The sequence below is a fragment of the Phaenicophaeus curvirostris genome, chromosome 8 (genome assembly GCF_032191515.1).
Source record: "Phaenicophaeus curvirostris isolate KB17595 chromosome 8, BPBGC_Pcur_1.0, whole genome shotgun sequence".
Classification (NCBI taxonomy): domain Eukaryota; kingdom Metazoa; phylum Chordata; class Aves; order Cuculiformes; family Cuculidae; genus Phaenicophaeus; species Phaenicophaeus curvirostris.
This window is the reverse complement of record NC_091399.1, coordinates 31,476,607-31,502,490: the sequence shown is the minus strand read 5'-3', so window position 1 is coordinate 31,502,490 and position 25,884 is coordinate 31,476,607. Positions and strand designations below refer to the sequence as shown.

Sequence of the window (25,884 nt, the reverse complement as noted above, 5' to 3'; positions counted from 1 at the left end):
TCACGAAACTTGGTACAAAATTGAGGTAACATCTTTAAGAAAGTGTTATTCTCAACTTGCTAGTTTTTTGAGTCACTCCCAGTAAAACGTACAGGTTATTCTTAGACTTTATGTGAGTAATTTGCAGAGTTATGTAGCAGCTTGTGCTTCCACTTACAAAATCTTAGCACAGCCTCACCTCAGAAAAAACCTACTCAATTTTTCTTGAGTACAATGTTTATTTAGGGCTCTATAGTGTACCTGGGTCCCTACCTGCTCCTGTTATCAGTGTCCCACTGCAGATTGCTTTTGCTTTAATATTATAATTCACTGTTGTCTGAGCAGACTGCCTGGAAGGTCCAGATTTGTTTTTGCAAAATTTTACATATGAAAGCTTAATTGATCTTATTTCTTCAAAGAGTGGCTATTTAACCCTCAGACTTCTCATGAACCATTATTTAAGAGTGTAAATATTGTAATAGTTTGTTCAAAAAACAAATGTGTGAACACCTAGGGGCAAATATAACTTTTAGTGGTCTGTCTTCTGTGACACCTGTGGGTAAGAAATTTAAAGAGAGAGGTACAAATGGAATGTTTTAGGATATCCTGGAACATTATATTGAAATTAATTTAGTTTAGATATTTCATTTTTTTGGCTTATATTATTGTTGGGTATTAAAAGACTATGAAGAACCAGGTGTATTAGATTTCATATCTGAAAAGTAGTAAATGTAATACATGAAATGAGCTAAATTCAAGCTAGAATTTCTTAACAGAAGCAGAATAAGTAATTTTGTATAAAATGACTTACAGCAGGCAGATGGTAAGGAGAAGGTTTTGTCTCTGTTTTCATTTACTTTTTGTATCAATCCATTACTAGCAAAGATCTAGATTTTGCTTTTCCTTTGAAATGTTAAATATCAGATACAGTTTTCCCATAGCTATTAGTATAAACTACTATCAGAATCGGACTCTTTTCATGTTCTCTGTGATGGCTATATGCAATCTCTACTGCGTAGGCATCCTTTAGAGTTCTTGCAGAGGAAAATTCTTCCTCTTGCCAAGGGAAATGAAGAGAAATACTCTTTTTCTTTGAGAAAGAAAATCAGAAATCTTTATTTTTTCCTGCTACTCTGTGAGGCCTAAGAAGGTAGAAAAAAAGGCAAGTAAGAAGCTGTAAGAGATGAAGCAATTGGAAGATTTTCATTAGGACTGCTACCATGTCTCCCAGCTTTCCACCAACTTTTCTGACACTTACTGCAGCAAACTGGAGTTGCTTCTCTCTTTTCACACCTGAGCAAGCTATTTCTTTGTATGGCGAGGATACCTGCTGAAAAATAAGCATATTAAATTTGAAACATACATTCTATACACATCATTGCAATGTAAACTGTCATGGACCATTAAATTACCAGGAATACACAAGGAATCTATTATCTGGGATCTATGCAGAATAAAATAATTCGTAAGCTATACACCTATTCCCTATACTTTCTGTATACTTTTATGCATCTGCTATAAGCAAAGCACATATAAACTGTTTCATAATTTATATGTGACCTCTTTCCTTTTGTTGTTTTTTTTTTTTCCCCACAGAGAGTAATTTTTAATGTCGTCAACTTCAGTAAAACAAAAAGCCTCTACAGGGACGGGATGGCTCCAATGGTGAAATCCACTAGCAGACCAAAATGGTAAGTTATCCTTTCAAAGACTTACTTGACAAGATAAAGGTGTTTTGCTTGGCACTTTCTTGTGGTGAAGATCTTGCTCCTTTCAGAGCAGATGGACAGTCTGAACTCTGGAGGCTCCTTTCAGCTTTGCTGTGATGGTGTGTTGTATTGCCTTGTTTCAAGTAGCATAACTGAAATAATATCTGTTTGAGCACACTGAACAGTTGCAGCCTGGGCCAAATTATTTTTCAATGACACCCTCACTGCCCAATAGTTAGCACAGCCCCTGGCCTGTTTTTTGCTCATGTCAGCTAGCAATCTCCCCAAAAGCCTGTGTGTGAGATGGACTCATATACAGTATGTGAAATGTACTGGGGCTGATCTAGTTCCAAAAGTCTGTTTGGATTTGCTCTCCCTGTAAGCTACACAGTGTATACAGTAGAGAAAGGCATGCACGTATGAAACACATGAATATCCATCTAGATGGTACATTTTCTCAAAGGTAATGTAATGAAACCTCTACTGTGAATAATAATAATATGTAAATTTAATGAGTCCTAATGCATGCAAGACTCCCAAGAATTATGTAATTTGCCTTTAGCTAGGAGACTTGTTTGAATATGGATAGTGAGGTTAGACCATAAGTGTACAGTAATGTATTCTTGTAAGCCTTTGCAGTTGCTACTTTTTTATTGGTTGATTAATAATACATTTGATCAATCTGCACATTATCTGAGCCTTATAAATGTATGTTTCTTAAATACTTCAGCTGTCACAAAATTTCCCCCCACATAGTGTTAAAACTTCTAGTGGCCATAAGATCACTGTTATTGTATGGCTTTCTCTTCATAGGGCCAAAAAGCTATTTGTTTTTTTCCTTGATGGTAAGGTCGTATGGACAGAAGAACTGTCTCTGAATACAGTTAGTGGATGGAATCCATTCCAGCTTGATAGAGGCATGTAATAGCATTGAAAATTAATTAAAAGAATCTATTGTGTTTAGTGTATTTTGCAGCAAAAGCCCTGTTAATTGTGTTTACTATTTAACTTCAGAAAAATCTTTTGGGGCATTTTGGGGCCATATTTATCAAGCATACTTTAATCATCTTTCAAAACCTTTTCTTTCTCTCACTGGGGTCTGCTATTTGCAGCAAAGTATATTGTGTATTAAGTTTATCTATAAATCAGATATTGCTTTCATACAAATTTTATGCCTTACTTTGGTTTCAAATTAAAGTGTAAATCTTACAAAACAACGCAAAATGGGCTTTTTCTAGAGCATATAGGCTCCTTCACTATTTTTAAAACAGATTTCTCTTCCATTTCCTCAGAGATCTATTTATTTTTGTGTTTTATACTTTCAGGGGATGTATTTTGCTCCTATGAAAGTGAGGCATGAATAACATTGCCTGAAGCCAGGCACAGTGTAGGCAGCAGGTGCTGAGCAGCTTCCTTGTACAGGGCTACTACTATACTTTAATCTTGTTTCAGAAATTCTAGCTGTAATACTTTTTCTTTAAAAAGATCATTATATTATTAAGATTTTTTTTCTCATAATCTGTGTATGAAAACATCTTGCTGTACATTGAAGGTGCAAGTGAATGCATACTCTTATCAGGGGCCTTGAATATATTCGAGTCTACTCAATATAATTTTCTGTCTTGATGTTAATAGGAATTATGTATGTGTTTTCCTGTTTGGCTATATACTTTCTATTAGAGTTGTATTCCATTTGGATGATGCTTTTTACAATTACCTCTGTATCTGTTTCCATGGCATTCTAGTGAAACCTATAAACAAAATTTTCTCCTTCTCTGTTTGCTGTAGTAGGATTTACTAGTACTTGCACTTCATAATGCACCATACAGGTAGCTGTGGTCCTTGAACATGAACAGGGCAATATCCAGCTGCATTGATTTGATCCTATTTGATGCTTTGTATAAATTAGTCTGGTAGCAACACTGAGTCATTCAGTGCTGCAGAGGTGCTGAGGTTTATATGAGGGTAGCCAGGATTCATAACTGTGGAAGAAGACTGTTGCAACTCTCCACCTGATATTGAGATTTAATTCAGCAGAGGAGGTTAGTGGATATAATTAAATTAGAAAATAATATCTTAATTACAAAAAGTTGAAGAAACACAAAATGCTTTAAAATCAAGTCAAAAGGAAGACGATTACCAGAACTGATGGATTGCAAACATTCTGTAACATGGCTTAGTTATTCATCTCTGAAATCTTCTGTATTAAATATTTGAGGAACTCATCATTGCTCTTCCTGCCTATGGAGGCGTGTGATCCATATTGAAATTCTCCCAGCTTTCCCTGGCCACACTGTTAGGCAAACATAACTGTTCCACTCTCTTTTTATACAGTCAGATTTCAGTATTAGGGTTATAAAGTGTCTATTCTGTTTTGCATTTAAGAGATGTAGGTACGTTACTCCTCTTAATAACAGATATCCAAGCCTAAGTTGTGCCTTTTTATTTCAATGAGAAAGTTCCCACTGTATGCAGAATAGAATTTGACCATATTGCTTGCAAAGTCCTGCATATCAAAAGTAGATTGGCCTCCAGACACTGTGAATTTTAATGTTTGTTTTGACTGTGGTTATGTGAACATGGCTCCGAGCTTTGCAACATTTTGTGTGTTTGATTCTTGACTCTAGAACAAATCACTGCCAAGTGCTCTTGAAGTATAGAGTGTGTCAAACACAGATCAACGTTTTTGACCTGTATTCTCTTGCCCTGTGGGGTAAGATCTTTAAATGCACTCAGCATCAAGGTTCAGCTCAGAGTTACTGATGTAAGTGGAGTATATCACTGTCATCAAAGCACTCTGTGTGGACACAGATGTTCTGGTGTTGACATATTCTTCTTTTTTGAAGTAAGGCCAAGCATTTTCAGTAATGAGCTACTTAGAAAGTGTAAGCAATATGCAGAAAGTTAAGGAAAAAGATTTCATAGTAAAAAAAAAGACTATTTAAAAAAAATAAAAATAAAAAATGAATTCTGATGAAAATGATATCTATTTTCCCTATACACGGTCATGAATTTACTGAGTATTCATTCCTAGGAGGACAGAGTCAAAAAATTCCAACCCCCTAAGTAGGTTAAGATCCAAGTTCCCCTACTCTCCTCTACTCTTTTTCTTTTTTTTTTTTGGATGTGCTATGTTGACACTAAAGAGTATGAGGTTCTGTCCGTTGCATCCATCAAATTTCTCTGCAATGACTAAGAGCTCATATGTAAAAATGCAGCATTGTGTCACACCATGTTACATCAGTTGCTTTTCATAGCAAATTGGACAAGATGATACTCAGAATTTTATTTCAAGCCAGTAGAATGGGCTGCATCTGGTTGCTGAGCATTTTTGCTTAGAATTAGCTGATTATTCAGAATTATTACAACAAAATTTTTGAGAATTGGTGTTCTTTTCCTCTATAATGACTACTATAAATATAAAATCTCAAATAATATCATATAGACCTGTTCTAATTTTCCTGGGTCTTTTTGCTTTGCTTGTTCTGTGGAGGTGAAGAATTTCAAGGGAGATGGATTTAGGAAAATTAAATTTTTGCTGTGCTGATGCCGGTTCTAGGTTCTGTTGTAATCTTGTTCTTCTTTTCTACCTCAGTTAAGGGCAACCTAATTTTGTTGCAGTTTCTTAATCATGAAATGTTCTGTACTTGGAAGGTGTTAGTAAAGACTACCATGTGGGCATAGCAGTGGAAAACACTTCAAGTACGTATACCATAGTATTATATTGATTGCATGAAGTTTTAGAAGTTTCTCAAAGTGAAACAGAAGAGTGAGTTGTTGGAGAGGCAGCAGATTTTCCAAATGATGAAATGAGCACATATTCCCTTTGGGCAGAGAACAGCTATGACTCTTGATTATTCAGTGTGAGCATTGCCTCACTGGGAACATTAGTTTTTCAAATTGTGCTAATCTTCTAAAAGTAACAACTGGCCACTCATCACCCTAGTTATTTCAGCAAGATCATGTGCAAAACTCTAATTAGTATTTATAGAACAGCAGCTCCTCCCAGTAGAATAGTAGCAGTAGCTGGCAAATATCTGTTTGACACTTGTTTTTAGACATACATTGTATTTTATTCTGCATTTCAAATAAGCGGAGAGCAGTAGGTGAAGTCCCCATAATTAAGGGATAAAGGATAACAAATAACTTGGTTCTTGAGTGGATGAACACAAGGTTAAAGGCTGAGCTGCAGTTTTGATGCCGGATATCAAGAATTGTTTGTTTGTAAGTAATAAAGCTAGCTAAAATATTATGGGGCCTTCAGCATATGAGAGCGGATTTATGTCTAGATTCACATGTGTTTTGTTTATAATGTCAGATTTCAAACTGCTACTTGGCAAAGCAGCTACTTTCTTCCTTTTTATCTCATTCAGCACTGATAGCTTTTAACTGGATAGCTGCCTTCCCCAGCAAGCACTCCACTACCTCTGTTGCTATAACATCTCGTGTTAAATACTCACAACATGTTGCTTCTGAAGCATTTTTCCTTTCCCAGTAAACCTGGGAGTACAGAAAAACTTCCAGCAAATTAATTCAAATTTGAATCTATATGTATCTTGGTAAATATTGTCATGATAAGGAATTTTGGTAGACATTGAGAAAAGCAATGCAAGTTTTATGAACAATACTCCCATATGTTCCATTCATCAGAAGGGGACAAGACTGAGAAAATCTGAATTTTGAGTAGCTAAAATGTGTTGATTCTTGCCAAGTTTCTTTAACGTTTGTGTCTACAATGCAGTGTTACAATCACTACCATGTCTACCAGGCTGCATTATACATTCAGAGACTTTCAACAGCATTTTTAGTATGCATTTAAATATCTTTAGCCATAAGATAAGCTATTTGTGAAATGAGCTGTCATTTGTGGTGAAACAGTGAGAATAAAGCACTAAATATATATATAGCTTGCTAAGCTAAAACACTAGAATTGCTTACTATAAAATCTATAGCAGGCTAGGCTTAGAGATAACAATCACCTGAGTTTAGGTAAAGAAGCTGTTAGCATTGCCTGATTCATTCCTTGGCCTCTTTTACAACTTGCACTACTCTCTGAAGTCTGCCAGTTTTATAAGGTAATGTGTACTTGTTCTTGCTTTCCCCAGGGATCTGGTGAGAATGCTTTTGGAGGTTCAGAAGTATTTCCCATCTCACAGATGTGTGTTGATGCAGTTTTTGCCAGGTGCAGACCTTGCTCCTCAGAGTTGCTCCTCTCCATGTACTAGTACAGCTCTGCATAGGGTTGCCAGGTAGGCACCTGGCCTAGGTTAAAAGTAAACTTTCAAAGGAGACAAAGAAGATTTCAGTACAGGCTGGGGGACAATGTGATTGAAAGCAGCCTTGCAGAGAAGGACTTGGGGTAACTGATTGATGAGAAGCTCAATATGAGCCAGCAATGTTTGCTTGCAGCACAAAAGGCCAACCGTATCCTAGGCTGCATCAAAAGAAGTGTGGCCAGCAGGGTGAGGGAGGGGATTCTGCCCCTCTACTCTGCTTTTGTGAGACCCCACCTGGAGTATTGCGTCCAGTTCTGGAATCCTCAATATAAGAAGGATATGGAACTGTTGGAACAGGTCCAGAGGAGGGCTACAAAAATGATCAGAGAACTGGAGCACCTCCTGTGTGAGGACAGGCTGAGGGAGTTCAGCTGTGAGAAGAGAAGGGTCCAAGGAGATCTTATAGCAACCTCCCAGTAACTGAAGGGGACTACAAGAAAGCTGGGGAGGGACTTTTTGCAAAGGCATGTAGTGATAGGACTTGGGGGAATAGCTATAAATTAAACAGGGGGAGATTTAGAAAAGACATAAAAAGGAAATTCTTCACAGTGAGGGTGGTGAGGCACAGGAATAGGTTGCCTAGGGAAAGTGCGGATGCCCCATCCCTGGAAGTCTTCAAAGACAGGTTGTATGGGGCCTTGGGCAGCCTGATCTAGTGGGAGCCCATTGCAGGGAGTTGGAATTAGATGAGCTTTAAGGTCCCTTCCAACTCAAACCATTCTATGGTCCTACGATTTAATCTTGGTCTGGTTCATCACATGTATCCAAAACAAGCTGTATGGGTCCAACTGAAGGAACAAGGGTGGGACAATGTGGCTGGAGCAGAGGAAGAGTGAGGATAGCAGATGCTAGGAAAATGCCTAGAGAATTGTCTGTGGAACCACAGCCTGCATTTCAATAACTTGTAGCATTTTAATTGGAGAAAATAGTGAAAAAGACATTGCAGTATTGACCTTTTAAAATCCCACACTGAGTGATAAGCAGGAGTGGTTTTATCTTGGTCTTTGGAAGAAAATAAGATGTTTTAGACAGTTTTGAGGTTGGCATGTATATAAAAGTAAAATAACTGCCTCTGTAGTAAATCCCTGGTAAATTAATGTTTGTGTGAATCTTTTGAAATAACAAAAGAAACAGACCAAACCACTCTAAAAAGACATAAATGAAATGCACTGTCTTCCCCTTTCCCAGTCCAGCAAAGGCAGTTATTCCTGGGAATACAGAATAAGCTACATATCACTCTTATCAGTAACAGCTTTTGTGGAAACAGAGGAACAGTCCTTTTCTGCTGACACAAAGTATGAATCAGATCCTCAAACTAATGTGTTTATTGTGCAAACTTAATGGAATTAGTTTGTGGCAAGAAAGTAAGTTAAATTTTATTGACTGGATACTTTACTGGAAATTTAAGATGCATGGTAATTATGTTGGGGAAAATTAAAAACAAGGGAATTAAATTAATATAAGAGAAGGCAAATGAATTTTAGGATTCAAAGAGAAAATAATGAAGAAGCTCCAAAAGACTGCTAAATAATCATTTAAAACCCCTAGCTATTTTATATGTATGTGTGTGTTTCCTCATCATTTATCTGACTGATCTCCTATAAATCAATTTATTTAGATTACAGCAGAGTCAAAAGGCCCCAGCCAGGATCAAGACTCATTGTGCTTAGTGCTGTGGAAACATATAAACTGACAAAGTCCTTTACTAAACTTGTGAAAATTTTATGATTGATTTCAGTAAGAGCAAAGTCAGGCCAATACTGAGCACTTCTGAAAATTCCATCCTTAAAGATTTATTCCAAGCAGTAACTGTTTAAAAAATGACATACTGCTTACATAAGAGTCTAAATATTTGATGGTTATAGTATTTACATCTAAAACACCAGAGGCTATGTGCTTTAATACCTCAATCTGTTTCCCATATACTCTGTCAACATGAGTTCCCTGCATTGATTGAGGGCACTCTGTGATCCCTAAGGTTGTATTCATGAAAGGTTACCCTTGGTACTACTTTATTCATGAAAGGGTTGAAGCACATAGGAAACAAATGAGTCTATTCCTGCTAGGTGGATTTTTGTCATCTATAAATACTTAATTACTGAGGTGCTGATGAGAAATGCAAAATCTTTAAGCAGTGCTGTTGCCTGAAAATAATTCCCTCATCACCAGTGCAAATCACAATGAAATTTGCAGTTGAGAGGTTTTGTGGCAGTTTAAAACAACTGAATTGTAGGGTTTTCCCACTACAGTTCATGGTATTGTGTTTAATGGCTGCAAAATATGACCAGAGCTGTGCATTGCATCCCATCATGAAACAGGTCATTCTCTTTCTTCAGGTGATGGACATTCGGTGGAACTGATTGCATGAAAATTGTTCAGAGAACTGGGTCCCTAACTTTTGCAGGTTTAAAAAAAAGTATATAAAATTGAGGCTCCCCCCCCCCCCCCAAAATGAGACTGTAAGTTAGATAAATATGGGCAGCATTGAACTCAAAGCAGAGTCAAACTACCAAGAGGACTTTGCAGCTTTTCATTGCAATTTTGTACTTTGAACTAATGGAGCGAAGCAGAATGAAAATCACCTCTGTTAAGAATGGCATTTATCAGCTGTAAGTACTTAGTAGTAAGAGCCCTACACCGACAAAGCTGAGTGTCACCAAGAAATGTACTTGAAAATCAGACTGTTAACACAGGACTACACAAATAAGAGCCAAAAACTGTAATCAGAAAATGCAACATTGCTTTAAGAATGTTTTAATGGTCTGAAGAGTGCTATACAAGTTGAATTTAACAAGATGTAATAACCTATGACATAATATAATTGAGAATGCACCAGGATGCAGCACAGTCAGGTTAAATTTTGACTTTCCTTTACTTAGCCTTGCAACTTGAAAGATCTTTCAACATATAATTTAAAAAATTACATAATACTGTTTAAATTTACATATGACATAAAAGCATATGACGTGCAATATATCAGAAATAAAATTCTAGGTAAATTTAGCACTGAAATATCCAGCCTAATATTTTTAAATGCTTGTTTGAATCGTTGACAACAACTTTTCATTCATTTTCTGTAAGGAAATAATATTTAGTATAGAGGAAAAGGTAACAGGATCTCTTCATTGTGAACTTCTGATAGAAGTGAGACACTTGTAGGGCACCTGCCTTATATTTGGAGTGCCACTGTAAAAGCCAAAGCAACGAGTTCCATTTTTCTTTTAATAGAGCATAAAATAGAAGACAAAAACATTTTGCTGTACTGTGGAAATTGAGAATTGTAGAGCAAATGAGCAGTAAACAAGTATGGCAGGTGATAATTCAGGAACAGAACATAAAAATAATAGGTGCTGTATCTTATGGTATTCAACAGTTGTGTATAAACCCAAAATATGAAACCTAATTTTTATACCATGATTACTAGGTCTAAGTTATGAATTAACTTCTCTATGATATGTCACTGGTTTGACAGAATTAAAATTTAATGATAATATAACAGATAAAAGATCCATCCTGCATCTCTAGATGCTGAGGCAGTGGCTGAAGTTTGGTGTTTTTCAATTGCTTCAGGTAGGCTTAGTGAATTCTAGCTTGAAAGTGAAACTTTGTCTTCCTGCTTCACTGTATTAAGCATCTATGAGATTGAAAACTTAGCAAGAGCTCTCCTAGTGTGATTAGAAAGTGTCCAATATTTTTTGGCAGCAAATACTAATTCCAATCTTTCTGTCTAGTACTGCTCAGGCAGCACAGGGATAACTGGCTGTCAGATGCTTTGGGTAATGGAAAGGTGAAAATCCAGTCTCTCAGTGGAAAGCTGGCAGCTTTGCTGACAGTTCCCTGCCTCTGGAAAATGAGTGGTGCTGGGGAGAGGCAGGGCTGTGCTGGGTAAGGGAGGTGGGTGGTGCAGGTGTCCATCCTCAGGGCAGCATATTTGCTACAGGTGTGCAGGTAGTTGGAAAAAAGGCACTTGTATCTGCTCCTCTCACCTACAACAGTGTGGACGTCCTAGGATGGGAGCTCTGTTTGTCTGGTAAGGGTATTTTCCCACTAGCATGTGAGCTATTTAAGAAATTTTATCTTTTAACAGTGAGGTGTGAATGGATATACTTCAAAATGATGACAATAAGCCATAAGATGTTCAATTTGGCTGAACTGCCTTGTTTGAAGTTAGATGCCCTGTATGGCCCCAGGCTGAGGGGTCCTCGTTGTTGGGGGGCTGCCACCCCCTGCCCCAGGGATCACCTGCTCTCAGGTCCTGCCTGCTTTCTCTTGCACTGCTTAGGCTCTGCTTTGCACAATTTTGTGGCCTTATTCTCTCACATTTCTCATTCTGTGCTCTTGCACAGCTATCCCTCCTCAGTGCTTCCAAACCTGCAGTGGAAACAGCGGCTGCTGGTGATGAGAGGGATCAGGATTTGCCAGTGTGCCCTGTCCCTTTGGAGGTCCCTGCAAGTGTGTGTATGTGGGTTGTGTGTGTTAACTCACGTGCCCTCTGCCCACAAACAGTGTAGCTGAGGGAACTGTGTCATGAGAAGCACAGTAATGAAAAGAGAGTGTCCTAGTAGCAGCTTAAGAATTAGATTTTTAGTAGGAATTAGTTGAAAAATTATTAGTGCATTGCACTGAGTAGCTGGATTTGCATTGAAATTATTTCAAACAGCAAAATTAGTAACTTCTGAAATTGGAAAATGTTGAGATTGAGGAAGGAAGTTGAGTTTGTGTTAGCTTTTTTATTTGGAGACTTCAGTTGTTCAGCCTTTTTCAGGTGCTGTTGTAAAAAGTTCATTCTATGAAGAATTTTCCAAAACAGTTTATTGGATATGTGTGATACCCTTAAGCAAATTTATAACTGTGGGATCTACTGAGAGTTCTTCTCTGAAATGTCTCCCCACCCTGCATCCTGAAGTGAGACAAGCACACATCGGAAGTCAGCATCTGTAATCTGTGTAGCTGTTTTCTTTGGCCAGAGTCTCACAGTACAGTGAAAATGAACAGAGCATTCTGGATGTGTCATTTCTAATACTCATCAGGTTGTATCTGTGTACTATGAAGGTATAGAAACCTATAACCTAGATGAATCATAATGTCTCGGGTGTATGAGTGCATAGATGTTTGTGTATGGGATGCTTCTTCAGTTTATTTTCTTTTCCTTTTATTTTGGCAAAGAATTCCAATTTTATGCTGTTGGACCGGGCTTCAAAACCAAATCTGAATAGAAGAAATAAGAGTGGCTAAAATTTGAGAGAAAATAGTAGCACAACCTGAAATGTGTGACTAACTCTGTCTGAGGCCCCAGGATACTAAAAATTGCAGAAGGAAATAAATACATGTTAACTGCATGTATTTTTCTTCTACAATTAGAGAGATGGAAGCCGGGCTGTCTTCTATATAAAATAATAGTGAGCCGTGACGGTATTTTAGTTCTTAAAAGACTGTTATCTTGCAGCACAATAGAGCATAGCATTAACATTCACAGTACTGCCACTGTGTGGCTTCCCCTGAAATTTTGCAGGTAAGGAAAACCATTCTCTACCAAACCATCGAGACACTCAAAGCAGCGTTGTCCATGTGGGAAGGAAAGTGATGGCTATGGAAATCTCGCAGATGTGTTTCAAAGGACTTTGGTTTTGTATTTTTGGTTTTAGTTTGCCTTTCTTGAGGGAGGGATTTTATGCTTGTAAAGCTCCTGCCCTCCAAATGCATGTTGTCATCTCAACCTAGCATTTCAATACCTTAAGGTTTACGGTTGAAACTAAACTAACTTTTTTGTTTCAAAACCTAAACTTATTATTACAGTTTCTTTTTAAGGGTTTAGCTTTTTAAAGTACGGTGCAATTGAATTACATACATCCACTGAGAGAATATTGTGCTAACATAAATGAAGGCTGTTTATAGCTTTAACTTAACATATAATTTATAAAAGCCATTTCTCTTGAAGCCACAAAAAATGTGGATTAAGCTTTGGAAAGCCTGATGGTAAGTGAAGCTGATCTACTGGTGTATATATTCACATACAACATTTACAAGTATCACTTAATACATCCAGCTTGATAGCATTGCGACAATCGCATGAGAAGTTAATTGTCACTAATGCCACAATAGAAACTATTTATTAGCATATCTTTTAAAAGATTCACCTTTAAGTAAAAATATTTGATATTTTGAGTTGTGCTTTTGCGCTCCCCTGTTATGTTGGTATCAAAGTGTTTTTGTTTTGAGTGTTTGTGTAACCCAAACCTGTCGCAACTGTCACAAAACCCTCTGGCACTTAGTACCAGAATACAGTTATTGAAGTCAAGCTTAATGTTTAAAAAATACTTCAGGTAATTTTATTAAAATATAGTATCTTTTTACCATGTTAGTGGTAAATGAAACTCAAACCTCTAGACTATTGAACACAACTCATTTTACTTCCACTTTCTGTAAGGGGGCTGTGCTGGGTATCTTCCATCTTAATGTCAAACTAAACAGCTTTTTTGACATGACAGTTGATTAGTCTTTTTTTTTCTAATATAGAAAACTGGCAAATGTTGAAATAGAAGTGTCTGAAGTTTTTATGTCCTATCTAAATGTGGTTAGGTAGGGCAGAAAATCTGGAAACTAATAATGACTGATGCATCTCTGACATTGACTTCTATGCTCCTCCTCCTGTTTCATGTAGTATTTCCTTGAATCTGAGATAAGAACTTCAGAAAGCAGCGCCTTGAAAATAAGTTCAGTCTATTACAGACATGAAAATTCAGTAGTGCTCAGGAGTGATATATTCAGTTGCATGGTAATAATAAGCTAATTGTGAAGTCTTTAATTGCAAAGGAGGGAACTTTTCATTTATTCAGTGAAGAAAATTTCTATAAGAAATAAAGAAAAAAAAATCCAATGACTGCTGTTTCAAATGATGGTACCACAGTCTGACTGTACAACAGGACTAAACCTCTGAAAGTCCTCCCTAGTCAAATGGTAATAGATGCCTGTGACATGTATACAGGTGAAAGCAGGTAAAACATAAGTCAGCTGAGGTAGAAGGAAGATTTTAAAAGCAACTAATGAGACCTTCACAGATTTTGAAGAGTTAGGGTAATTCTGTTTGGGTTTTTGTGGGATGTAAAGTGAAAGGCTAATTTCAGGAATTCAGCCAGCTCAACCAAGGTGGTTATAATGTTTTGTTGTCTTCAGCTTAGAGTCTCGTCCCAAGATAGAAATATACTGCTTAACTAGTGTTTATTATCACATTTTACAGGAGGAGAGATAAAGGCAAAGGATAATAGATTTTTTCAAGGTCATTGTAAGGATCAGCTCTGGAACTAACTCAGAATTTTTTCATTTTGTTTTCTTCTCAGTTCAGTGATCTGAAAGCAACAAAAATCTTCTACCAGATTTACTACATTATACTGCTTCACTATTACCTTAAAATTTGATCTAATACATAGCTTGGCTGTAAGCAGGTCCACATTGGGTTTAGCTATTTACTTATTTTGATTTTTTTTTCAGAGATTTATTTTTAAACTCCTAGAGAGAGCCCAAAAGTTGTTTGCTGGGTTCCAGAAGCATGTTGCTAGCCCAGCAGGGTTTAGCACATGTTTTTAGTTATAAGGGAATATTTATTCTAATCTGAGAGCTACAGTTTGCCTCTCACAACACTTATCTAGAAGTTATTTGCTCTAGATTATTGAAAACAATGCTTGCATGGCTTTGCTTGTGTTTTAAAGGTGTTTAAAAACATACCCAGACACTCCAAACAAAGCAACAAGACTTCCCATAAGCTCCAGAATTATTTAACTCGGCAGGCTCTTCTAAACAAACCACGTGCTGGTTCAGTGGAGCTCACAATAAACAGCCTCTTTAGTCCCCTTCTTTGCTTGACTTTCTGCTATAGAGTTTCTGTGCAGGTTTGGAAGCTTGTCCCAGCTATAACTGCCTAGAAAACTTGGCTTTCAGAAGTTTTCTGACTAAGTTTGAACCACTGAAATGAAGGTTCATAACACAAAGGTTGTCATACCCTTTGTTGAAATAGTGGCCCTGTAATGTGGCATATTAAATATTTAACATAGTTTGCAGCAGATAAAAAGCAATTTTGTTTAATTTTTCCTTAATATTAATGTTATCATGCACCTTAATCCTTTCATTATAATAAAAATTTGTTCAAGCTCATTCTTATTAAACTTTTTCTAATTTATAAGGAGATGGATGTTTTGCTTCTGATCCTAATAAGTAATAAGGCCAAAATGCCATTGTAAAGAAAAAGGATGAAAGCTGGAAAGGAGTATTCACTGGTATATGGGGAAGATTTTTCAGGCTAGAGAAGTAAAGTGAATTTTTTTACCCAAGGACAACAAAGACAATGCTTATCTCCCAAGTAACCCTGCTCAAAATTTTGGGTCAGTTGTCAAGGAATGAAATGAAATACCTGCAAAACACTCAGTGAAATGACATGAAAAATAATTTATAAAGAGGTTGCCATTCATTTCTAAGTGAGGACCATTCTTCCATCTGTAGCTCTGAACTGCAGATAAAAATAAAAATATTCCTGGATGGGAATTAATTTCAAATCCATTTTTCTCTGCATTCTACAACAAAAATGTAGTTGGTAACTATTTATAATGCTAATTAAAGATGTGTTCGTCCAAACAATTAATATGGTTACTGGAGGCAGTAAGTCCTTGACACAAGAGCAAAAGTTTCCTAGAACCCATCTATCTACACCTAAAAACAGCAGCAAAGTATGCAACATGTATGAATACTAACAATAAAACAACTTTAAGGTAATATTGTTCAGCATTTGAATATATTTAGACAATACTCATATTTATACATATATATACTCGTATACTGAATATATACTCAAATACTCAAATGTATCCTCATATATCTAAAAAAACCCCTTCAAAAATACTTATGAAATAGATTGATGTGGCTCTACTACTTGTAACAGAACCACAGCTGGTAATGGAGTGACCATTTTTGTACTGGGTCCAATGTCTTCAGTTTGATTTAAAAATTCTTTGTTTACTCTTTTCCTTCTTTCTCTCATCTAATTCTAATTTACACACACAAAAAAGGAAATTCATATGTTTGCTTTAAAATGACATTTTTATTATTACTGCAAAGCTTTTCTATGACTTTTTAATTTCCAATGATCACAGCCCATCAATTGCAAGGACAAAATACTGCTAGTTTGCTTGTATGCAAAGAACTTTATTGCACTCGTAGTAGACACACTTTTTATAAAACAAAATAGTTTCTTTTAAATATTAAGCTGATTAAAACTGCCTTTGCATGGTTCTTAGGCCTACTGAATCCCTTGTTATTTGACTTTCTAAACCAATGTAACTCATGCGCAGAATAATTATATAGATATTTCTGTTGAGAAAGCAAAGAATGAACTTACAATATAAAGAATCAAGTATTGTAGCTGTGGGGATTGTGAATACAATAGGTCAATCCTTGTTTTTATGTCAGTGTAAATCTGGAGAAACCTTCGCATTTATCTGGAGTTGTTTTAGATATATGTCACTGCAAGTTAGGCTAATTACCTATACTTCATTATACTACAGGACATAGTGGTCTCAGTCCAGTGAAGTACTTGCTTAATCTTGGAAACGTGAGTAGTTCACTGAAGTCGGTGTCAAGCACAACTTTAAGTTCTTTGCTAAATACAGGCTTCTGCTCCTAAATGCCAGCAATGTATAGATAGCCATCAGTTTTGTCTCCCACTTGCTTCTAATCCAAATAACTGTATCCTGAATATCCCCTGCCTAGATGAGGTCAGCACCCATGTGAAAATCAGCTGACTGAGGGCAATCTAAAGGCAGATAGAGATGGGATTTTTGGTAATGTAAAACACACCAACAATGGGGAACCGCTTTTTTTGTAGAAAATCCTTCTGGATTGTATACTGCTTCTGGAAAATCCTGATAGCATGAAAACAAACCTCAATTCACTGCCTTCACTGAACAGCTATAAGACTGTACTCTCTTCTCTGGCTGCATACCTGTTGTTGGTATGCTTGCAGCTTCTCTTCAGCTCCACCAACTACTGAAGATACTGTTGTGCTTCTTTCCTTGTGTCCTCAGAAAATACAGAGAAATTCTAGGCTTAATCATACAGGCCAAACAGCACCGATACTAGTCTTAGAAGTTGTCATGTATCTTGACCTAAGATAATGAACTGAGACAGTCTTTTGCAATTGTCAAAGTGACAGCTCTCAAATCCTGTGGTCATAAGTAGCAAAGCTCAAGCTGATAGAAGACAGTTTCTCAGCAGGGCTTGTGGTTGTTATCTTTCCTACTGAAACAGATTAGAAGACTGAGGAATCTTCCTGTCCTCCATAATGAAATGGGGAGACCTGTTAGCAACTGTGATGAAAACCAATAAAAACTAGGAGAGGAGAAAAAGCAGAAAGTAAGAAGAGATTTGTAATAATAGGAGAAGCTTTAGGAGAGAGAAAAAAAATATCCTAACAAATCATCAGTCCTAACAGAATTATGATGCAAACCAGAACTCTTGCCTTTGTGAAATTGCATATTTATTTTATAGGATCCACAGCAGTCTCCTGTGATGGATAGCCAAATTCTTTCTGAAAACAAGGGGGAGGTTGTCTGTTTTGGTATTTTTTCCTAGTTATGCATAAAAGAACAACTACTATGTCCTTCATCTGAGTGGAAAATGCAAAGAACAGCTTGCAGTATCTATAGATGAGTTTTATGAAGGTAATTAACCTTAGTCAGAGATACTAAGGATTTCCTCAGTCATGCCTGTGACTTTGAAATAATGTATTAACAAACCAATTTAATGAGACAACCCAAAAATCCCATGCTGGATTTCTTATTGTAAGTACTTGAAGTAAAAATCCTTGGCAATAATATGCATTAGCCTGAATAATTTTGCAAGCGAAGTGGTAGATGTCTTACTATGTAGAGGATTTGATGAAACACTGCAGAGTGAGATGTAAGAAAGAATCCTACAAGGACAACGAGATAGATGCCCACAGCTTTAATCTTTGTTCACATGTAATTTGTCTCCAGCTGTTAAGCTTTACACTGATGTGTATATGGGTTGCTTTCATCGTAGTCTGGACTTCTGTACAGCAAAATGTATATATTGAAAGCTGCTGCTAAGGACTTTAGGAAGATTATTAATTTACTTGAGGTCATATACAACGCGTTGCTTAAGTGCTCTGCTACATCAATGACAAAGCTGTGTACTTTTTGTCTGAAAGTCCAGGACATGAATAGTCATGATAACTAGCTTGTTTATTAATCATATAAAAAGGAGATGACTTACTGTAAAAACTGCAAAGATCACATGGGCTGTGTCTGCTATGACATTTCATATCAACAGAGCTCAATCTACATCTTGCTGAAATCAATGGATATTTTGGCCAACACCTCAATGAGTGTAAAATTCCCCAATTGAGTGCTGCAATATAAATGTTACTGCTTTTGCAGTGCTTGTAATAGAATATCTTTAAAAAAGAAGGAAGGGAAGGACCATTCTCCTTGCAGTCCACAGTAAAGACAGACAATTGAACAGAAATACAGCCTAAACTGAAAGATTTGGGTCTAAAAGTGAAAACTGAAGATTTGGGTCTAAAAGTGAAATTAAGAATTTCTTTTTTTACAACATATCTAAATAATAATAATTGTATATTCTTCATCTTGGCAATAACAGATGAACCTCCATGCAAGAGATTGAGTCTGGTAAATCTCAGTGGCTTCCCAGCTATCAGAATGCACCTGGCAAGCTTAAGGGAGAAAAATGGTAGTAAAGAGTAAGAAATAAACTGACAGTAATGTTACATGCCCACTTACTAAATTGGCTTAAAGTAGATATGGAAATTTAGGCCTAAAATGTTTCTCAATATTTTTAGAGAAGGGAGATTTTCAATGTCTTTCAAATGAAAAATGTTCTTTAAATTCATAAAGATTTACAGAAGTACAACTCTACTCTGCATGTAATGGAAGCATTACTCTCACAAACTTTTCAGTGGCATGGTAGAATGTTTCTTATGTGTATGCCTTTCTTCACAAACATCAAGTTTAAGGGAGTCTTTATTGAACCTCTAAAGATCTCCTGAGTTGCAGAAAAATAGTTACAAAACCAATGGCTATGTACGTGAAAAATGTTCGAGTTCTGTTTTAAGTATTACTTGGCATATCAAAAACTTTGCACTGGTAATTGCATTGTCAATGATGTAGTGTCCCATTGCTAAAGAAATAATAGGTAAAAATCATGCAATTCTTTTTTTCAATGGATACACAATTGAGTTTTGTAATGAGAAAATAATACAAATGATACCCTTCAAGAATTAAACAGACTATATTACACAATGAAATTACTATGAGCAACAGTTTAATCCTGAATTGTGCGTGAAATATCTGCATTTTCCACCTTCCGACAGTATTTTCTTTAAACACTTTATACTTTGCTAGTGCCCACTGCATATAACTGGGAACCTGCAGAAGGATTATAGTTGATACAAGCTGATGTACTTTTGATGATCTCAGTTTGCAAGGTTTTTAATGTTAAAAATTCTACTGAAATATTCAGTAGAAAATCTGTGAATAATTTTGAAGACCCTCCCAAGATTATCTATTCTCTTGCTTCCAGCATGCTGCTTTTAGTAATGAAACTTGTAGACTTTTAGCTGCTGCTTGGCTAGTGTAAAAGTGACTTAGAAGCAGTTTCACCACAGGTGTGTGAGCTTGAGAGATGCTTCTCTTTTTCACTGCTGGGACAATTATGGCTCATTCTGAGTAGTAGTGAGGCTCATTTCAACAGACATGGGCAGAAAAAAAATGATGCTATATGGATGAATGCAGCATGGTCCCCAGATTTTGATCTCTTGAAGAAATACAATTCTTACTGGAGCCTAGCTGAGTTGCACGGCTGCTGTATCCTGCAGGGTGTATTTGGGTGTGCATGTATGCATGTGTGCTGTTTTAAAAAATCTGCTAATTCTTTGTAGAGCACATAAAAGACTAAATTCATTAACTATCTGCGTATATGGAACTGGACTTTCTGCTTTACTCAAACATTGTTTGGTTTGATGTTTTGTTCCCTTTTTTGAATTGAACGTCATTTCTTTGCAGAAAGATTCTGTGATGGCAGTGGGCAGCCCTGACTTGCAACATTATTTTTTTGGAAGTTTTGAAATACCAGTTGATCTCCTAAGATATTTTCTACTGTCTTGCAAAAATTCATGTTTTCAATAAACTGGTCTCATTGAAGTTCAAAATAGATAAGTTTGTTTTAGTCTTGATGAGAGTCTAGCAAGAAACAAGAGTGAGGTAATAAGGATTCAGTATTTTCCATAACTACATTGCTTATCTCATGTTCCAGTCTACTTTCTTTGTGGTGTGCCCCCCCTCCCCCTTTTAGGAAAAGCAATGTTATCTAGCAAAGTTTGTTGTTGTAAAGAGTTCTTTGTGAAATAACTTCTAGCTTCCTGGAAAATGTCTGTCAATGGGAGACTTCAAATAAGAAAAAAACCAAAGCCTGAGTGGGCAAGTATTTTAGCAAGCTTTTTGTGGTTTTAGGTAATACTTCAGTAACAAAGAAGCAAAAATTGGTGGCACTCGGTGTGCAAAATTCCTATTGCCTTAAAGGAGTTAGGTGTACAAACATAAATTAAGCATTTTAAATAAGCTTAGAGGGAGCAATGCTCACTATGGAGGTGGGCAGTTTCCTTCTTAGTAAAAGGATGGTGCAGTAAAATGTGATCTGCTGTTGTAGAGTCTTTACCTCTGATAGTTACTATGGTACCATGGCAACGTCAGAAAAAGAAGCAGAAAGTGGGGCAAACAGCCTGGTAGAACATAATGAAGAGTACAAACCCAAGGTATTACACAGAATCTACAGAAGAAATTATTAACAAGCAAATACAGTAGGGTTCTAGGGAGAAAGTGGGAACATTGTAGAGCTCTTCTGGGAACAGCTTGAGTATGGGATTTGATAGTAGGAAATGCAGGAAGTATTGAAGGAAGAATGTATTACCTAGGTTGTTAAGAGGAGTGGGAACACTAAACCCTGCTACTTCAGGGGGTGTCTCTTCTAGTTTAGGAAGAGCTAGAGACCAGTTATCTTTGGAATATTTGAAAACTGTAATTTCTTCTAGATATAGAGGAACAATAATTCACTACTGCTATGCCTATAAGTTCAATCAAGTGTTCTAATTGGGTCCTTTTGGTTATTTTTGTGTGTGTCTGAAAGACTGTAGGCTTCCAGGTAGTAAGAGCTGTTTAGGGCAATCAGCTGTCCAGGTTTACCTGGAGGTCCAACGAAAGGCAGAGGCAGTTATGCACTAGCATTGTTTGCATTGCAGAAATGCATAGGTATCTTGGTTTTGGCAGATTGCAAATATGAGGGATAAAACTACAGTACAGTGAATATATGATTCTAAATCAGAAACATCTGATGATCATGGTATGTCAGATCTGTATTAATGTCTGAGAATTCAACAATCACAGTTTATAAACCTATCATGGGAAATTAGATTAATGCAAAATCATAGGCATGATTGCTTGAGAGACGTTAAATAATGTAGATCACAGCAGACTGTTGTATTTTTTTGTTTTATCTGCTTTTGTTTCTCACAGGAGGTGTTTGTGCCTAGTTTCAAACGGTTTGTGTACACATTACACATTTAGTACAACAATGTTGTTGATTTTTGTTCCCCAGCTGTTATGGGTGGCATGGGTATCTCTGTACCACCTGTGCAGCTGGAGGTCCTTACTTCATCTGGTTGCAGGTTTGGATGTTATCAAATTAACCTTATGAACGGCTCTGGTTATTCTCAAATCAACCTTATGACCCACCAGTCAAAATTGTTGCAGCTGAATGTGTATGAGCATGTGAGGATTAAGGTGTTGGGGATGATATCCTTCCATTTAATCTCCAAAACAGCCTGGAAGACATTGCTTATGAAATTGATTGATCCCTCTGGTGTGAGGAAATGATAAGGTTGTGAGACATGGATGGCATTAAAAAAATGTTTTGTGCATGACAAATGCATTAAACTCAATGCCCACTCTTAGACTGTGATAATTGTATTGCTGGTATGACAGCTCTCTCAATGCAGGCCTGGATTTAGTTCTACAGTCAATAATCTCATTATCAATCATTACATTCTTTACCTCAGTCTTCTCTGACAAGGTGTCTAAAGCTTCCAGGACCTGTTTAGAGACAGAGTTCAAGGAGACCTGCCAGGAGAGGATGAAGATTGGGATGGGGATGACTTGAAGTAACTCAACCCATTCAAGGGCCATGAGCAGTATTGAAGGCGCTCAGAGTGGGCTGATGTCCTCTCTGTCATCTTTGAAGGATCATGAAAATGGGGAGAGGTTCTTGATGACTAGAGAAAGACTAATGTTGTATCCATCTTCAAAAATGGCTGAGAGGTCTACACTGGGAAGCACAGAACAGTTGACCTCACTTTGGACCCTTGAAAAAGCATGGAGCAGGTTCCCCTGGATGATATTTCTGGGCATGTGAAGGGGACAGCGTTTGGATGCTTAATAAACCTGACTGCTTTCTATGATAAGATAAAGGGATTTCTGAATGATGGAGAAAGTGGTTATGTACATCAAATTTAACAAGGTTTTTGGTATGGTCTTTGAGAATATTTTTGCAAGTTAAAATGCTTTTGTCTGGTGTGTGGACGGTTAGACTTTCTTCAGATATCACCTTGGGTATCTGAATGTAAAACAGAGGCTCCCAGAATATTTAAGGGAATCCAGTTAGTAGTCTCCAGAGAATGATTCAAAATTCTTCAGAACATTTTAAAGTGATAAAATCAGCTAATTTTTGCAAGGCTGCAACGCATAAACAGTACTTGAGTTTTATTTATTAGAAAGGCCATACAACTTCAATTTTACACATGGTATTCAAGCCAACAGAAGATAATGAAGAGTATGCGTTAAAGCTACAGTAATTGTATTTAATAGTAATATTATAACATTAAAACCCCTACTTATTATCCCTCTATATTAATAAATTGTTGTTTTTGTTGCTCAGTTATAGTAACACTTGCTATAAGCTAGGAGGTCAGCAAACATTGAAAATGACAGTCTTTTTGTTCATGAGGAAATTCAGAGCTATAGTTGAGGATATACTATGCTCTTTTGTTATTCTCAACAGTGTATTTTTCAATATACTAGTATTATACTGTAAGGATAATTATGTATTAAAATACTGTGCGATATAGTAATATATTGAAGACTGAACCAAATTTTAGATTCTTAACATGTGCCTGGGAGGCAACCTGTTGTCCCCATTATGTACCCTTCTAAGCCTTCCCAAGTTTTCTTTCTCATTCTAGCTAAGGAATTATGTGTTTAAACTTAGCCCAGAAAGTCAGAAAATTGTTCTGTTTGCAATAGTGAGTCTACAGATGAATATTAATAAGGAAAAGAAAATAAACATTTTTGGTTTAATTTGCTTTGAGAGATGACTGTGCTAAGAACTGGGAGGTCCAGAGGGCTAGAGGAGAAGGAAGCTGCCTCCAAAGCTGGAGCAGACGCTCTCCTCCTGAAAGAAATGGGCAGTAGCCAGCAGGGAAGGTGTCAGGCACTGTTGGTCTGTTGTTCAGCTTTCCTCTCTCGCTATACGGTAGCTCATTGAATATGCAGAGATATGCTTTCTGCACAGGCTTTCTGCCACATCACTCAGCTGCAGCCAGTTGCTTCTGATAAACTGTGTTGCATGGGGATAAGGATCAAGTCAGTCAAGTACCAAAACAACTTCTTTCACACCTTTTTTTTTGGATTTATTGATGCAGGGCATTGTTAAATGGAAGCTATGCAGTTAGCACTGTATCCTTTAAAGCTAACATATCAGCACGTTTATAGTAACACTCTACACTGCAAGGAACTTTTGTAATGGCTTAGAAGCAATGCAGTCATAGGGGACTTAGTTTCGGATGTGGGAATTTGTAAACTTGTGTTTACTCCTTTCTTTCTGGTTTTTGTCATGCTTATCAGAGCTCTGGTAATGAGAAAAAAGCTTGGAATGATTTTACTGTGTTAAATAGTGCTGTATTTTTACCTCACAAGTAATTGCACTAGAGTAACAGGATAAGTAAGCAGAATTTGACCTGGCTTGATACAGTACTTCCCGGGGAGTTGCACTTAAAAGCTGTTTCATGTAAATGAAGACAATTGTGAATCTCGTTAGAAAATAACTGTTTAGTAATTGATTTTACACACTAGATGAATAAAAAATCCTGTTTTGCTGGGTGAACTTTGTACTTTCTTGCCGTAAAAGGCAGAAGCAGGGGAAATAAAACTATGAAAAGAGCAGGCAGTGATTGAAAGGATTTAAAATCCAAAAGAGATTACACTGGACCCATGCTGAAGTATGTGTTTGTGTGTGTGCGCGCACTTGCTGAGTCATTGACGGAGGAGCTGATGAACGCCTACTCCTGCCCACTGCAGGGACTGCTTCAGCTACTGCCAGAGTTATCCGTGGCCCTGGGGTTGTCAGTCATTCCAGCCAGCAAACCCCGCTCTGCTAACTCAGCTTGTAGTTCACAGGTGTTCAGCGCAGCCTGTGGAATCGGTACCTGACAAGTGCAAACATCCATGCTCAGATGGCAGGGCCTGGGGATATTGTAGGAGATTGCATCCTCATTACATAACCCTGTATTTCTTTTTGCACATCTTCAACGTTGTTTCTTATCTTTCTGTCAATTTGGTTTTTTGACTATATTCATCATGTTGTTATAGATTTTGGTCTAGTGTGTATTGTCTGTGTACAAGTTTAAATTTGGATGCATTTTGAGATGTTTTAGCATGAAAGATCCAGAATAAATATAGAATTTAAAATGAAAAGCTACACGAATACAAGATGTTAATATAAATGAATGATGTTGAAACAGACCAAGAGACAAGGTGTGATACAGCCAAAGTATATAGTATGAACAAAATTGCAGTCCCTACTCTCTATTTGTATGTGAGCAGTTGCAATTTATTTTTTTTTTTAAATTGCATTAGCAAGTCCAGATAGACATTCTGCGAAAGAAAGGCCCTTGGCATTAAGGGTACTGAAAGGTCGTTGAACAGCCATAGCTCTCATTTAATTTTAAATGCATTTATCTAAGAAAACAGCACTGATACAACATCTGTTTTTCAAAGGCAACTCTGTCTTCTAGCCTGGCTAACTGAGGTTTACAGAGGTCAACTGAAATGCCTAAGGTCACTCAGGGTGTCAGAGAGTAAAAAGTGGGTATCTGGAAATCATACTTAAAAAGAAGCCTACTTTTTTTCCCCAAAATTACAGGATTTTCCTCTGAACTTCTAGGTAAACACTGGAATTATTCAGAAAAAAAGATAGGAATGTTAAAGCTGGTGACTCCTGCTGTGTTGATTACTACTGATACTGAGTTATTTGTAGAGGATTCTAAAAATTCCTGTCTAGAAAAAAGAGCAAGATACACTTTGCAAAAGCAAGGAATACTGTTAAGGCAGAGACAGAGAGCTTACTGCATTGTCACTATGCACTGCTTTTTTCAAATTTGTTTCTTAATACTTTTTCAGTGATTGACTTCAGTTAAATTGCACTGTCTAAAATAGCTGATGAGTGCACTTATAAAATCATTGCTATTTTGGGAATGAAAGATCCTTTGCCCCGTCATTCGACAGTGAAGTAACATGCAGTGACGACTGTGATTAGCAAAACACATACTTTCTCACAAGGGAAAAATGTTACGCTGGGGCTGAAGCACAATTTAAGCTTTGGAAATATGTACAAAAATGTTTGCCATGGTGTAGTGATATCTTTCACTTTCATGATTTTTAACCCTTCAACTGTAAATTTTGTGGTTTCATGTAATTCAACAAATACTGCCATAACTAAAATGAAGAAAATACAAGCCATTGTTTTAGAGGCATTTTGCAAAATTAATTTCTGGTGAGGAAATGTGTAGT

At 36.9% G+C, this 25,884-nt stretch overlaps 1 protein-coding gene across 3 annotated transcripts in view; it reads left to right on the top strand.

Moving 5' to 3' along the window:
* LOC138723714 (BEN domain-containing protein 5-like) overlaps positions 1–25,884 on the top strand; it is a 935,765-nt gene that overhangs the window by 230,408 nt on the left and 679,473 nt on the right. For all 3 annotated transcript variants that reach the window (XM_069863065.1, XM_069863064.1, XM_069863063.1), the window contains exon 4: positions 1,576–1,670. In XM_069863065.1, the coding sequence (XP_069719166.1) occupies positions 1,576–1,670 (95 nt within the window). The remainder of the gene's footprint in view (positions 1–1,575; positions 1,671–25,884) is intronic.